The sequence below is a fragment of the Elephas maximus genome, chromosome 11 (genome assembly GCF_024166365.1).
Source record: "Elephas maximus indicus isolate mEleMax1 chromosome 11, mEleMax1 primary haplotype, whole genome shotgun sequence".
Taxonomy (NCBI): domain Eukaryota; kingdom Metazoa; phylum Chordata; class Mammalia; order Proboscidea; family Elephantidae; genus Elephas; species Elephas maximus.
The window spans coordinates 70,617,921-70,635,267 of record NC_064829.1 but is presented as its reverse complement, the minus strand read 5'-3'; the positions used below and the strand labels follow the sequence as shown (position 1 = coordinate 70,635,267).

Here is a 17,347-nt window from a genome sequence, read left to right as displayed (position 1 = left end):
CAAAAATTCTACTTCTCATCCTTTAACAACGGAGTCCATTATTTAAGATTGGTTATATAAATATAGATACACATTAATGAGCAAGGATACAACAACAGGAAAGTGCACTGTAGGCTTCAAAAAGATGGGTAGCAATATCCAGTCTTTTAGAATCCACGATTTGTAAGTTGTTCACCAAGGCTAACTTATGCAAATGTGGTATAACAACTGAAAAAAAAAAAAAAAGAAATTGTTACATTTTTTATCTAACATGCATACACAACACTCATGTGTTTTAAAATAATTTACATTTTAATTTATAACATTTCATTTCAATTCTAGATGATTTAAAAAAAACCTCAAGTCATATACTTTTTTCTGGATGATTAATAAAAAATTACGCACAACCTAGTCTTCTAAATAGATTTCAGAAAACTTCCAAAAATATTCTGGGGTAGATCGAACAGCCAAAGTAAAGGGAATCTTGTCCCCTCTTTTTGTATATGGGCTTAAACCTGAAATAAGGAACTCAGAAGAAAACTAATCTGAAATAGAATATTGCCAGTTCAGGCAATCTTCAATGTATGACTGAACATTTTCAAAGAGTCTTACAAAGTAAAAAAGTTGAAAATGAGAAACAACTGAATAGTGTTCCAGATAAAACAACTGACTCCTGAAATAAAAACAAGTCTACAAGGTAATCCAGTGACTAAAGGAAAGGGGAAAGGCCACAAAGAGAACCAGTGTCCCCCATTGGGTAAGAAATAGAACAAATATTCAAAATCTGTCTAATGATGCCACTTAAGCAATTCTCTGTCCTTCCTCTAAACTCCCAAATGGAACTATCTACAAATATGGATGGATAACTTTCAACGTTCTTTTTGTTGTTGAGAATATACACAGAACACACACCAATTCAACAGTTTCTACATGTATAATTCAGTGATATTGATTCCACTCTTCCAGATGTGCAGCCATTTTCATACTCCTTTTCTGAGTTGTTCTTCCCCCACTAACATAAACTCACTGCCCCCTAAGGTTCCTTTCTAATCTTTTGAGTTGCTGTTGTCAATTTGATCCCATATAAATAGTTCTTAACAGAGCATAATGCTCAAGGCAAAGATTTTTTACTAGTTAAGCAAAACTATTGTTTGGTTTTAAGATGACTTCATGGGATATTTTTGGTTTAAGGTTTAAAGATTATCTCAGGGCAACAGCTTTGGGCATTCATTTAGGGTCCATAGTTCCAGAAAGTCTGGATTCCATGATAATTTGAAATTCTGTTCTATATTTCCCCCCTTTTGATTAGGATTCTTGTATAGAATTTTTGATCAAAATGTTCATTAATGTTAGCCAGGTACCATCCTGTTCTTCTGGTCTCATGGCTAAAGGAGGCGCTTGTTCATGAAGTCAATTAGCCACACGTTCTACTTCCTCCTCCCATTCCTCACTTTCTTTCTTTCTCTGTTGGTCCACATGAACAGAGACCAACTGTTGTAACTGGATGGCCATTTGCAAGCTTTTAAAGCACCAGGCACTATGCAACAAAGTAGGAGGTAGAACAGAAGCACTAAACATGTTATTAGGCCAATTAACTGGGATGTTTCATGAAACCATGACCTTAAACCTCCAAACCAAGGAACCAAATCCCACGAAGTGTTTGGTTCAACATTCTTTTTGATCCAGGTTGTATTTTATTCACCACTAATCTAACTACAATAGGACACTATATTCATCGGAGTAAAGCTTTAAAGTAAAAGGGAAGCCACTTCACTGGGTAAAAAAAAAATAATGAAACCTGTTGCTGTCGAGTGGGTATTAAGTACAAAAGAAAAAAAAGTGTAATTTTATCTTAATAAAAAAGCCTAGTTGTGCCAGATGTAAAAGATTCTATAAGACATATTTGTATGCATACAGAAAGTTGTAGAAGGCTTGAGGAAACATGGCTTACTAGAACTACTCAAGCAGTAGGAATTTCTACCCTAAATCTTTTCCCAAGCAACCTGTAACTGTTATTTTGGGACCCTTATGAGAAGAATATTCCTTTCTTCTTCGTGATGCAACTCCAACAAATTTAACAGGTAGGTGTCTACTCTGTAAATCAAACTGTCAAATAAAATGTCAAAATAGAAAAATTATTTTTGGAAGTTTTTGAAAATCCTAGATAGACACATTAAAATAGCTATACTATATATGATTTGAGAAATAACTATGGACTCAGAATTCCTAAGAGCAAAAGACTCCATAGATATAATAAAATAATTTGAGCAGAGCCTGTAACAATCCAGACTGAATCTTCCCAGATTACCATAATATATGTACATGAAAAGGTTAGATCATGCCTTCGAGAGGTATTAACTCAACTAAAACCTAAAACCAAAAGCACTGCCGATAAGTCAATTGAGACTCATACCGACCCTGTAAGGTTTCCAAGGCTGTAAATCTTTACAGAAGCAAACGGCCACATCTTTCTCCTGTGGAGCAGCTCATAGGTTCAAACCGCCCACCTTATGTTTAGAAGCTGAGCATTTCAAGCACTGCGCCACCAGGGTTCCTTATTAACAACACGGTATATACCAAAGACCCATTGCCTATTTAGCCTATCGCTTGATCCAGAAGCCAAGTCTTATTCTCCTTGCCTCAGAGCAATTACAGCCTCAACAAAGTTAATTAAAGCACCTTCAGAGCTTATCCTGTGAATATCTGTAAATCTGGTATTACACACACCATGTGGCACTATCCCTACTGCTAACTAAAACACCAAACACCTTTCTCCTGGTGCTAATTACAGATATTGTTATTTTCTCCTTCTCATTTTACCAACACTCCTTACCCAATGAAAAAGAATTTCATGATTGTTTCTGTAGTTCAATAAACACCGCACCACTAGGGTTCCAAAAGAAATATTACAGAAATGAAAGAATATGCTTTAGAAGATCACCACACAGATCATTTAGCTGCAAATTAAAATACAAAGTGGTGTAAAAAAAGCTGAATGGCATGCTAAGTGGAAAAAATGCATCTTTCTCATAAGAACATGTCTAGAAAAATAAAAATTTCTTTATAAATAAGCATTAGATAATAGAATCTAAATATAATGCAGCACAGTATTCTGCAAATTAATAGATATTAAGAAAGTGTTTCCAAAAATGACTTGAAATTGTGTTTATAAGTTTCTTTTCATTATATCTTACAGTATGTTTTGTTGTTGTTGTTGTTAGGTGTCGTCGAGTTGGTTCCGACTCATAGCAACCCTACATACAAGAGAATGAAACCCTGCCTGGTCCCGGGCCATGCTCACAATCATTATTATGCTTGAGCCCATTGTTGCAGCTACTGTGTCAATCCATCTTGTTGAGGGTCTTCCCCTTTTTGGCTGACCCTCTACTTTACCACGCTTGATGTACTTCTCCAGGGACTGGTACCTCCTGCTAACGTGTATAAAGTATGTGAAATATAGTCTCGCCATCCTTGCTTCTAAGGAGACTTCTGGCTGTCCTTCTTCCAAGACAGATTTGTTCATTCGTTCAGTGTACAGAATAAACCAAAAAGCCAAACTCACTGCCGTCCAGTCAATTCTGACTTATAGCAACCCTAAAGAACAGAGCAGAATTGCCCCATAGGGCTTCCAAGGAGCAGCTGGTGGATTCGAACTGCTGACCTTTCGGTTAGCAGCCAAACGCTTAACCACTGTACCAGCAGGGCCCCATATATAAGAAACAATATTATTCATCTACTGATAATATTGACCAATTCACAATAACCAACTTGTTTAATTTTTAGCTTTCCGTATACAAATGGTAAAATGCAGCAAGGCTTTAACATCTGACAAATACTCAAAGAAGTTTCTTGCTTGGATCTTACAATTCAGGAAAAAAAGATAGAAAAAAGCAACTTACACTCATCTCGGAACCTGGGTTCAGCATTAGGCCCAACTCTACCAAATGTTTTTATGATCTCTGTATGCAAAGAATGCTGGTCTTGATACTGAGGATCTTCCAGGAAAGAAGCCAGCTGCATTTTCACTCTTTCCAGCAACTTAAAATTGGATAATATACAGTCATTTTTTAAAATATTAAAAATGAGTACAGTTGTTAAAGAGAAAGATACACATTAAACATGGCTTGCAGTAGAGGATTCAAATGATTTGTATCAATATGATATTAAAAATTTAGAATTAAGTAATTATTTGGTCTTCTGGCTCAGAAAAGCTTTTACATCTTTGTGTATGCTTGTTAATTCTTAAGGTTTTTTGTGCTTTTTTTGACAGGGGTTTAGAAAATATAAATATTCTCTAACAAACCGTAAAAACAAAAGAAAAAGTTTCACAATATTTAGGGAAAAGGAGATAAGTTTATGATGATTTCGTAATTATAATTCTTAAAGCACAGTGTAAGTTACCCGATTATTCACCTTCTGAAAACAATGAGTCATTAATGACTTATATCTTACTCACATTTCCCTAAAAGACATTTTTATTTTAGGATTTAAGAACATGTTGAAATTCTGCCAAGACAGCAAGCTTTGCAGAATGTTGTACTTTTATGTTGCTTCACCAGCCAAATATTTAAGTGAAAAAATGGAAAACAATTTCTTTCTATAACTAAGTTGTTTAATTTTTGTATTAATTAATTTTACTTTCTGTGTTGTAAAAATCTATATGACAAAGGAACTTTATAAAATAGTTTTTCCTTTTTGTAAAGACAAATGTCTATTATTAAACAGGAAACTTGATTTATTTGATATAAGGACAGGTATAATTTGATAACAAAGAATAAAATTCTACATTAATTTTGCGAAGTGTCTTGTAGTTAATGTTGCTGACAGAACTTAAGAAACATGAAATAAAATCAGTTTCAGGACCAAAATCTGATCTTAGGGAGAAAGAACTTGGTGATCCCCTGAAGCCATGAGCAGAGGGTTTTTCACAGTGATGTACACTAGATGACTTTTAGAGCTTGATATGAAAGACGACACAGTTAACATTCCATTTGTGAAACTGAGATAGGTTTTGTGTCTTTACTCCATGAAAACTGGCTATCAGGAATTTATGTATACTCGCCCAAAAATCTCCTGGAGAATAGAGAGGGCTTTTGAACTAGATCCAGTTTAAAGAATGAATTAGAACTGCAATGTCCAGCTGGGCTTAAAATAGAACATCTGAGGGTTAGCCTACAGTTAATTTTCTAATTGAGAAGAAAGACTAGAGATTTCCTAAGGATATGGAACACTTTGGTCAGGCTATCATGTTTTCAAATATTGAGATTCTCCTCTGGCTCGTAACTAAGAAATAAAATGAAAGACATGATGCCTGCCCCCTCCTTCCCCCAATACTTATATGGCAATGTATCATCATTGCCTTGGCAGTAGACAGACATAAATAAATTTCAATTATTTCCTACCTCTCTTTGAATAACTGTTTCCATAATAGTGCCAAAGGCCGGAATTGTAGCAATCCTGACAGAGCTGTTTGAATAAAAAAATAAAGAAACTGAAACTTTCTTTGAGATGAAAAGTGAGTATTATTAAAATGTGTATCAAAGTAAGTATAAGGTAAATATACTGTATTAGTCTCTAGCAATGACAAAATTTTAAAAAATAAACAAAAAAATAAAAAACAGACCAAGAAGAATGCTCAAAAAGACAGACAGGATAACTTAAGGTCGCAGTCTGTGAAACTCACAATTCTGGATCACTGGACAAGGTAACAAGGGCCGGAGCAACCCGCTTGTCAACTAACGCTTCACTCATGCCTCGAAGAGTCAGCTGCAAACCAGTCAACATGCAATAAAAAATGGTTTGGTAAACTGGAATGAGAACTGTGTTAGCTGTGACTGAGGATGGGCAGGCAGACTCACTGGCCTTCCTTGGTTTAGTCACCCACATGAGACATTAAAATGTTAAGCCTCTGGTTCATGCCACTACACTTACTGGTACAACCTGTTAGTGAGATTAGCAGAGCATCCCTTCTTGGCTTGAAAGAAACAGACCATCAGCATGTTTTAGGTTCTGGAAGTGTTTATTGAAGCCTAATATTATACCAATTTTTTTTTCTTCAATAATGGTCTCCAAATTACACTTACTGTGAGTTTTGAGTTTAGAAAAAGATATATGAATACTAACGTGATTGGTTTTAAAATCAATGTGATTAGTTTCAAAATCAAGTAATCCAGTATTACTATTTTTAAGAATTTTGAATTTAAAAGCTGATGGTTATTTCTTGACAGACAAATTTTGAAAGGGATGCTGAACGTAAAAGGCAGGTACGACACTTACATTTCAGGGTCACTGGAGAGAGTAATGAGAGCAGGAACAACCCTCTGAGCTACCAGAGTCTCATTCACCCCCTTCACCAACAGCTGATTGGTCAGCGCAGGGGGGGATTCACAGGTGATGCACGGAAAGAGCAGACATAGTGCCATGGGAAGAAGAGAGGCACAACCAAGAGAAAGAGAGAAAACACAAAAGCAAAACCAAAATTAGAAGCTAAGCAAGTATTGCTACTAGAGTGCTTTATAAAGGCAGAGAATGCTTAGGAGGAAAATAAAGCTTATACAGTCTAGCAGTCTACAAAAACAGAGTTTGCCACCAATTCAATGGCAGTTTGTCCTTTTGGTCATTGTCTACATGATTTCCACATTCAATTAAAATGTAATTTAAAAGAAGGTATTGAAGGTAGAACTACCCCATAGTTTCCAAGGAGCGCCTGGTGTGTTCGAATGCTGACCTTTGGGTTAGCAGATATAGCTCTTAACCACTACGCCACCAAGGTTTCCATTATTTTCTAAAAAGGCTAAAAAGAAGACACCTATTGGGTTCTATGGTTAAAATTCTCAAAGTAAATTTAGTGTGATTTTATTATGACCAACAAGGTACAAACTGGACTGTTTTATAAACAAACTCAAATGGCTAGCAGCTGCCACAAAACTGCCTATGATGTGCCATAGTAAGTAAATTTATATTATACATAGGAAAATTCCCAATCTTTTAAAGCACATAGTTTTCTTTTTTGAGGATCAGAGATACAATGAAGCCTAGTGGAAAATATTACACTTGGAAATCAAATCTGGGTTCAGGTCCCAGCTCTCCACTTTTTAGCCATGTGGCCTTAGGTATATTACATAATCTCTCTTGAGGCTCTGTTTCCTCATCTGAAAATGGTGATAGTATCATCTACCCTAAAGGTCTGTTGTACTATTAACTTGCAGCTAATATTGTGTCTGACAAAGACCAGGCACTCAAGAAATGATGTTGTACGCTGTTGAGTCGATTTCAACTCATAGCCACCCTAAACGATGGAGTAGAATTGTCTCCCACAGGGTTTCCCAGGCTGTAGAGCCGCTGTTGGGTTCGAATCCCCGACCTTTCCGTTAGTAGCCAAGTGCTTAACCATTCTGCCACCAGGGCTACTCAAAAAATGATAGTTTTATTCTTAATATGACTACCCCAAGAGTGTAAGATTTGTGATACATATGGGAAAAGACATTATTTAACATTTAAGTTTTTGACTGGACCATACAGTTAACATTTTATGCATAGTTCTTTGTTTTACATTTCTCTAAAAGCACAAATACACTTTAAAATTAATACAATGAATATAATTTAGATTTTTCTCTATAATCCACTCATAAAAATAATTCATTCAGCAATCAACCCTACGTTGCAAGAGAGTTTTAAACAACATGCCTTTGTTTTTAACAAATATTAGTGAATTTTATGAGTTATACAGAAGAGCAAACCCCTCCCTAATCCTACAGTCTCAATTTTAAAACATAAGCATGAATTAATCTTAAACACTAATCAAACTGTTCACCTTGTAATGCAACTAGTCCTCACAGGAGATCTAAGATGCCGTGGAATTTTTACTACAAAAACCCATACTGTGGGCATGTTAAGACATTCTGCCTACACGACATAACCAGAAAGAACATAGCTCGCTTTATTTGTAAGTGTCCTAATTTTGCAATGAAGTCTTGGTGATGAAATGTTTAAGTGCTTGGCTGCTAACTGAAAGGAAGGCAGTTCGAACCTATCCAGCGGCTCTGATCTGCTTCTGTAGAGATTACAGCCTCTAGGAAACCCTACGCGGCAGTTCTGCTATGTCACATGGGGTAGCTATGAGTGGGAATCAACTCGACGGCACCCAACAGCAATAACAATTTTACAATAATAGGTTACCATTTAACAACTCACTTTGGAATCCACTTCGATACTCTGAAATAATTTTTATAAAGGACCAAATATAACTAAGCAGGAATGATATGACAAGAGATCTTTTGCTATTACCTTAAACATTACAGATGTCAGGAAAAAAAGAGGACAAGGAGGTTCAAATATATTGTTAAAAGTAGTTGAACATGTTGTTCTTTATTAATAGCCTAGATTAAAAAAAAAAAAACCCACTTTCTTCTGTGTATATCACTTTATGAATAAGACAGCTTAAATTTGAGTCAGTCAAGTATATCTTGAAATGTCTGCTACTCTGCTCAGGCTAAAAGAATTAACCAAAAAACACCAGAATAATCTAGGAGAAAAGCTAATTTTTCATTGTTCTGGGGTTTCTAAGCTCAGTTCCTTTAGTAAGTTGGCAAAAAACTAAGAGATTTAAAAGCTATCAATTATCACATACCTACTAGTTTCTAAACACTTTACATGAAATGTATCATTTGATCTTTACAGCCTGATGAGGTAAGTACAATTATTACCAATATTTTGACAGATGAAGAAAAATTGAATCTCAGAGAAGTCAAGTAACTTGGCTAGGGTTTTACAGTTAACAAGCAGTAGAGTGAAGACACAGACTCAGTCAAGTCCAGGCTTTTTTGAGATGTGGTCTAATGTTATATGCTCTATTTCCTCATGGTTGACATAAGAAAAAGTATGTGAAGCTCTTCTCTGCATCTTTTGCAGAAATTCATTATGTTACACAAGGAGTCAAATGATAATGTCCCCATATAAATTAATTCCCATCATTAATTTGCTACTTCAAAAAATACTATATTGCCTTTTATTTATCAATGACAATAATATGACTGATTGAGTTTCTCCTTTATGTTCTGCTATTTGAAAATTCAGAGTTAAATTACATGTTCAATTTCAGGAACTCTCTCTTATTAGCTTCCTGGCATATCTATTTCTTACTTTCTTCTTTATTTATTCTTATTTCTTTAATTTATTTTTTATTTTTGTACTTTTCCACATTATTTTAACTGCCTTGGTTTATATTTTTGGTTTATGATTTTATTCTGAATGAACTAATCTTTTGGGAAGCAGGCATAATTCTAAAGTGTCAATATCAAAAGAAATGTTATGAACCATATTTATTCTTGCAATACAATTTTGGCTATAATAAAGATCACTGACAAAAAAGTAACTTTAATTTCTCCTACTAATCCCTTTTACTGACATATGCTCTGTGAAATTTTTTTTGTCATAAATTAGAAAAAACATTGAAATAAGTCTCTTGAATTTGACTCAGAAGTTTGTGTTCAATCTGAGAGAACACTGAAAACTGTTTAAGCATAGGCATAGTTTCTACACCAGCACTGTTTTTTTTTCACTGACAGCAAATATAGAAACCAAAATCAATCTAAAGCCACATACAGGAAGTAAGGCAAAAAAAATAAACAGCAGAAAGGAAGAATCCTTCATCGTATTTATTTAAATCATTCTTTCATATAGTATGCTTCACTAATTTGCACATGCATTTCAGAAATAAAAGGTTGAAGAGAAAGAAATAGCTTTTATGGTCTTAGAATAAAATCCTATGAAGAGACTATATTACAGAAACAGTTCTTCATTTAAAAGGATGCCTTTTTTCTTTTTTTGGGGGGTGGACCAGAGAAAGATCTTTTTCTTTTCCTTATGGTAATACTCCTTTTCCAGCATAATGAATAAATAAAAATTGTTTATACCCAGAAGGAACTTGTACTAGACATCAATTTTTAAATTTGGCCTTCACCTTGAGAGAGAAGACTTGATTTATAGTTTTTTTTTTTTTAATAAAATATGTATAGTAACTAAGGGAATAACATGGAGAGGATTTTCCTCTTCTTGATAACAATGGAAGTTTCTTTAGAGTTCATGAACCTATTTTATATATTTAGAAGTTTTAGAAGGAATAAATTTTAAATATTCAAAAGAGGACATGGAACGAGGGATATAATTGCTGATATCGGATATATCCTGGCTGAAAGCAGAGAATTCCAGAAATATGTTTACCTGTGCTTCATTGACTATGCAAAGGCATTTGACTGTGTGGATCATAACAAATTATGGATAACCCTGCAAAGAACACTTAGTTGTGCTCATGAGGAACCTGTACATAGATCAAGAGGCAGTTGTTGCAACACAACAAGGGGATACTGTGTGGTTTAAAATCAGGAAAGGTGTGTGTCAGGGCTGTACACTTTTACCATGTTTATTCAATCTGTGTGCTAAGCAAATAATCTGAGAAGCTGGACTATATGAAGAACAGAGCATCAGGATTGGGGGAAGACTCATTAATTAACCTGCGTTATGCAGATGACACAACGTTGCTTGCTGAAAGTGAAGGGGACTTGAAGCATTTACTGATGAAGATCAAAGGCCACAGCCTTCAGTATGGATTGCACCTCAACAGAAAGAAAACAAAAATCCTCACAACTGGACCCATGAGCAACATCATGATAAATGGAGAAAAGACTGAAGTTGTCAAGGATTTCATTTTACTCAGATCCACAATCAACATCCATAGAAGCAGCAGTCAAGAAACAAAACGATGCACTGCATTGGGCAAATGTGCTGCAAAGGACCTCTTTAAAGTGTTAAAAAGCAAAGATGTCACTTTAAGGACTAAGGTGCATCTAACCCAAGCCATGGTGTTTTTAACTGCCTCACATTTATGCAAAAGCTGGGTGGAATAAGGAAGATCGAGGGAGAATTGTCACCTTTGAGTTATGGGTGTTGGCGAAGAATGTCGACTGCCAAAAAAACAAACAAATCTGTCTCGGAAGAAGTACAGCCAGAATGCTCCTTAGAAGTGAGGATGGCGAGACTTCACCTCACATACTTTCAACATGTTATCAGAAGGACATCATGTTCGGTGAAGCGGAGGGTCAGCGAAGGAGAGGAAGGCCCTCAACATGATGGACTGACAAAGTGGCTGCAACAATGGGCTCAAGCATAACAACAATTGTGAGGATGATGCAGGACCGGAAAGTGTTTTGTTCTGTCACACATAGGATTGCTATGAGTTGGGACCAACCTGACAGCAACTGACAACAATAACCCATCCTTCTGATTGCAATTTATTTTAACCTGTAGAGAAATTCTGAAATTCAGGAAAAAACTGAATTACCTAATTCTTCTTATGGAAAAAATGTTTTAAGGTATTTTAAGAATTACATGCATATAATGGACAGTTTTGGTCTGGGTAAGTATATGCTCCCTATTCTATTCTATTATTTTGTGAAGTAACAGCATGGATGAAAAGAGTCCCTAGTATTGATAAGAATAGCTAACATTTATTAAGCTCTAATTATGTGCCAGATACTGTTTAAAGGGCTTTACAAATATTAATTATTTTAATACTAACGAAAGTCCTTTGTGATGAGTACTTATTATTATCATCTTCATTTTGTAGATAAGGAAACTAAGTCACGAAGAAGTTAGAACTTACCCAAGTAATTTATAAAGGTACTAAGTGGTAGTGATGGAAACTGAACCCGGGCAGTTTGGCTCTAGGGTATGACTCAACAACAAGAAATGCTCTAACCCAATTTACTGCTCAAATAAAAGTTCAAAAAATATGCATATATAAAAAGTACACTAGGCTAAGATATAATTTCCTATATGATGGGTACAAAAGATATGTATTTTCATATGTTTCTTGGATAAGTGGCAAATTAAGAACATTTATGTAAATTTGATACAAACAGTCTCCTCTTTCTTACAAGGCTATGGGCAGTTAATGTAGAGGGGTATTATTCCAGATATAGGTGAGGGAACAGTAAAGTAGGTAGTATAAGTCAATAAAATATTTTTGTAATTACAATAATTGCTTTTTAAATACTACTCATGAATCCAATTAAATTGTATGACTTGAAAGATAACCTTTATTGTTTTAGTTTATTAGCTATATACCTCAGTAAACAGAAAAGTATAGTCACAGAGGTTTACATAAGATGAAAATTAAAATAAGAATTAAAGAGAATTTGAGAAATGGAAATGATAATAGAATAACAGTCAGGAATCAATAAGGCTAGAAAGCATTCTTAAATATGTAAAAGCTAAATCACTGAATTTCTGCCCCATCACACAGTACACAACTAGATACTGCTCAATGCCATAAAATATACATCAACATAAAATGGTACATAAGGTGCTTTTTTAAAAAACATTCCCTCCCCCTCTTCCAAAGAAAATCATTATAATCTGGATTAACAGAAGTATTTGTTTACATACCTCAAACATTCTAGCAGCAGTACACCTCACAAGTGCTGAAGTATGGACAACACCATACCACAAAACCGTTAACAGTAACTCATGGTAGGCAGGATTTGCACTGGAAGGAAAAAAAATCGATGTTAAAAATCAGAGCTACAAATATCTTAGTGGTGTGCTGAAAAATACTATGATTTTTATAATGACTATTAATGATAAAAATATTGATAAATACATGGAATTGCTCTGTGTGGCTTAATAGGTCAAATATAAGATTCTTTTAAAAAGCAAGTCATTTTGTAAAGCCACAAACATATTCAGCATATTAAGAAATTACACTTTTAGAAGGGTAAGTCAGTATGCAACACTGGGGAAGCCAGCACAACCTGTCCAAGGCAAGGTCATAGATGCTCCATAGGCACATCCAAGCTCCCTGAGGGACCAAATTGCTGGGCTGAGGGCTGTGGGGACCACGGTCTCCGGGAGCATCTAGCTCAAATGGCATGACATAGTTTATAAAGAAAATGTTCTATATTTCACTTTGGTGAGTAGTGTCTGGGGTCTTAAAAGCCTGTGAGCGGCCATCTAAGATACTCCATTGGTCTCACCCCTTCAGCAGCAAGGGAGAATAAAGAAAACTAAAGATACAAGGGAAAGATTAGTCCAAAGGACTAATGGACCATATCTACCACGGCTTCTACCAGATTTGAGTCCAGCACAACTAGATGGGACCCGTCTACCACCACTGACTGCTCTGACAGGGATCACAATAGAGAGAGGGTCCTGGACAGAGCTAGAGAAAATGTAGAACAAAATTTTAACTCATGAAAAAAGACCAGACTTACTGGTCTGACAGAGACTGGAGAAACCCTGAGAGTATGGCCCCCGGACACCCTTTTAGCTCAGTAATGAAGTTACTCCAGAGGTTTACCTTTTAGCCAAAGATCAGACAGGCCCATAAAAGAAAACAAGGCTAAAGGGGCACACCAGCCCAGGGGCAAGGACTAGAAGGCAAAAGGGGACAGGAAAGCTGGTAATAGGGAACCCAAGGTCAAGAAGGGAGAGTGTTGACATGTTGTGGGGTTGTTAACCAATGTCATAAAATAATACGTGTACTGTTTCATGAGAAATTAGTTTGCTCTGTAAACCTTCATCTGAAGTACAATAAAATTTTTTTTAAAAATTGCACTTTTAGTTTCTCTAAGCCTTCACAATCATGATAGAAATTTCAACCGTAGTAGCATAAAAGTTAAAACCATAAAAAAAGAAAGAAAAACAAAATTCTTCGATGAGAAAAAGGGAAGAGCACTGGACTAAGAGGCAGATGGGTAAGTTACAACCTCTATGGGCCTTAGTTTCTGCATCTATACAAAGCAATACATGTCCTATTTATGTCATATGGTTGTTGTAAGATCAAATAAAATCAACTCGAATCATCTACATGGACGGGTCTGTTGGCTGTGAAGCCTACTGAAATGTCAGATGGCATTATTAATAAATGCATGGGCCTGCTTTCAGTAAAGATGGAAATAAAAACTATTTTAGCAGCCAGATAATGCAATTATGAGCAGGACTAAGCAAATTAAAGAAGAAAAAGGAGTCCAATGAGCTGGCTTTCACCTTGGGACTCCTATTTCAGTTCTGGGAAACTAAATTTTCTTCAAATTTATACTTGGTTTTATTTCTCCCAATAAGTCAAAGAAAACATGTCTGTACCCTTTCCCCTACTTTTTAATTACAATGTATTGATACAAATAAGCAAAATCAAAACCATCTTAAGTCTTAAAACCTAGAGATTTGGTGTATATGTCAATCCTTCTAGACTTAAAATATGTACTCTATAATTCCAGTTTATAAACTTCATATGTCTTTTACAAAACTATAAGCTGTTATTTTTACCCCAGTTCCACAAAAGAAGCCTTCAGGCTATCAAGAGGAGCATGAGATAATGAAAGCAGCGTCATTACATCTTCTAAGAATCCAACTAACAGTTTTCGATCTTCTTCCTACAAAGCAAAAAGACTGACAATGAATTTCCAAGCAATCAGGGAGAACTAAAAACCATAATTATCTATAATTACAAAATATTACCAATTAAGGGGAAAGTATCCTAGTTCGGAAGCTATTTTAATTAAAGATATTTACTAAGCGGGGTACTAAGCATATCGATGGTCAGGCTTGGAAGATGACAAAGTGTATCTCGATTCTTTGATTTAGATCTGCATTATCCCATGTGATAGCCACTAGCCACATGTAGCTATTTAAATTTAAATAAAATTATGTTATAAAAATTCCAGTTACTTAGTCTCACTGGCTAAAATTCAAGTGCTTAATAGCCACATGTAGCTAGTGGCTACCTTATTGGACAGCTCAGATATAAAAATTTCCATTAGCAAATAAAGTTTTATTGGAGAGTTCTGATTTAGTACATTTAAAAGTATATTCTCTTATCCAAATTTACTTACCCAATTTTCATTCCCATGAATTTTGGCCCTAAGTACCTAAATACAAACTGATAAAATAGTTTTCCTAATAGTAGAAAAAATGGTTTCCAAGAAATTATCTTTGCAATATCCTAGTGCTGAGAAGCTCTGCATGCTTGATGAAATAGACTACTATGTCCTTAAAAGAAATTGTTGTCCCCTGTGATTTCTGAATCCTTCTTTGTAATCTTTATTTTCTAAACTTTCTTCAATGAACCATTATTACTTTCATAATCACAAAATTTTTACTTTCTTTTTATTCCACAGCAACCATTAAGACATATGCTAGAAAAAAGCAAGCCTGCTGAGTTAGGAGAGGTAAAAAATAATTTTATGTGTTAAATTAACCTGAGCCTATTAAGGTACCTGACATTCTATCATGAAATAAATATATAATACATGAAAGTCAAGTTTTTTCTCACTAGGGACATAAGATGTCAACAATAAAAATCTTTTGAATGTATCAAAAAATGCATGAGACAGACTGGATTACCACCTACCATTTTTTTTTCTACATAGGTTAGTTTAGAATCAGGTAGAGATAAAAGACTGACAGAAGTAATTATCGGCATGAATAAAGGATGGATACAGCAATTGTAAAACATGAGTCTACTTAGTGAGAAGGCTTAGACACTGATAAACCAGCTTCATAGCCAAGTTGGAATAGAGATTTCATTCATCTTTAGTTGCCTACTATGTAGACAATGACAACATTCAAGAGCAAGTTTCAGAGTCTCTTCTGACATCCATTTTGGTCTTTTCTTTCTTTCCCATCTTTTTAATGACTTCTTGCTTTCTTCATATATGATGTCCTTCCACAACTCGTCTGGTCTTCGGTCATTAGTGTTCAGTGTGTCAAATCTATTCTTGAGATGGTCTCTGAATTCAGGTGGGATACACTCAAGGTCATACTTTGCGTCTTGTTGACTTGTTCTAGTTTTCTTCAGCTTCAACTTGCATATGAGTAATTGATGGTCTGTTCCGCAGCCAGCCCCTGGCCTAGTTCTGACTGATGACATCGAGCTTTTCCATTATCTCTTTCCACAGATGTAGTTGATTAATTCCTGTGTATTCCATCTGGTGAGGTCCACGTGTATGAAGAAGTTATTGCTCTTGCAAAATTCTATCATGCAATCTCTGGCACTGTGGCCATATTTTCCAACTTCCGATCTTTGTTGTTTCAAACTTTCACATTCCAATCATCAGTAATTATCAACGCATCCTGATTGCATGTTTGATGAACTTCAGACTGCAGAAGTTGGTAAAAATCTTCAATTTCTTCATCTTTGGCCTTGTGGGTTGGTGAATAAACTTGAATAATACTTGTATTAACTAGTCTTCCTTGTAGGTATATGGATATTATCTGAAAGCATTATACTTCAGGATAGATTTTGAAGAGCTGAACAGAAAATTTCAAAGGGTGGCTCAAGAATACAAAGTAAAGTGTTATAATGACATGTGCAAAAACCTGAAGATAGGAAATCAAAAGGGAAGAACACGCTCGGCATTTCTCAAGCTGAAAGAACTAAAGAAAAAATTCAAGCCTCGAGTTGTAATATTGAAGGATTCTATCAGGAAAAAAAAAATTGACGCAGGAAGCATCAAAAGAAGATGGAAGGAATACACAGAGTCACTACACCAAAAAGAATTGGTCGACGTTCAATCATTTCAGGAGGTAGCATATGATCAGGAACCAAAGGTACTGAAGGAAGAAGAAGTTCAAGCTGCATTGAATGCACTGTTGAAAAGCAAGGCTCCAGGAATTGACAGAATACTAGTTGAGATATTTCAACAAACACATGCAGCGCTTGTCTATGTCAAGGAATTTGGCAGACAACTACCTGGCCAACCGACTGGAAGAGATCTATATTTATGCCTATTCCCAAGAAAGGTGATCTCTCTGAATGTGGAAATTATCGAACGATATCATTAATATCACAAGCAAGTAAAATTCTGCTGAAAATAAAAGTGGCTACACCAGTATATCAACAGGGAACTGCCACAAATTCAAGCCAGGTTGAGAAGAGGTTGCGGAATCTGGGGTATTGTTGCTGATGTCAGATGGATCCTGGCTGTAATTAGAGAATACCAGAAAGATGTTTACCCGTGTTTTATTGACTATGCAAAGGCATTCGACTGTGTGGATCATAACAAATTACAGATAACATTGAGAAGAATGGGAATTCCAGAACACTTAATTGTACATAGATCAAGAGGCAGTCGTTTGAACAGAACGAGGGGATACTGTGTGGTTTAAAGTCAGGAAAGGTGTGCATCAGGGCTATATCCTTTCACCATATTTATTCCATCTGTATGTTCAGCAAATAATCCATGAAGCTGGACTACATGAAGAACGGAGCCTCAGGATTAGAGGAAGGCTCATTAACTACCTGCGTTATGCAGATGACATAACCTTGGTTGCTTAAAGTGAAAAGGACTTGAAGCACCTACTGATGAAGATC

The 17,347-nt window shown here is 35.5% G+C and overlaps 1 protein-coding gene across 5 annotated transcripts in view; it reads right to left on the bottom strand.

Annotated features, from left to right (window-relative positions):
* The window catches only part of RELCH (RAB11 binding and LisH domain, coiled-coil and HEAT repeat containing), a 145,220-nt gene that overhangs the window by 16,734 nt on the left and 111,139 nt on the right, over positions 1–17,347 (bottom strand). The window contains exons 21-26 of one of the 5 annotated variants that reach the window (XM_049902141.1): positions 14,302–14,408; positions 12,424–12,523; positions 6,256–6,338; positions 5,382–5,445; positions 3,879–4,017; positions 91–207 (exon numbers count right to left, since the gene is read on the bottom strand). In XM_049902141.1, the coding sequence (XP_049758098.1) occupies positions 91–207; positions 3,879–4,017; positions 5,382–5,445; positions 6,256–6,338; positions 12,424–12,523; positions 14,302–14,408 (610 nt within the window). Of the gene's footprint in view, positions 1–90; positions 208–3,878; positions 4,018–5,381; positions 5,446–5,651; positions 6,339–12,423; positions 12,524–14,301; positions 14,409–17,347 lie in introns of those variants that run through there. The other 4 variants (XM_049902142.1, XM_049902143.1, XM_049902145.1 and 1 more) reach the window with 4 other exon arrangements.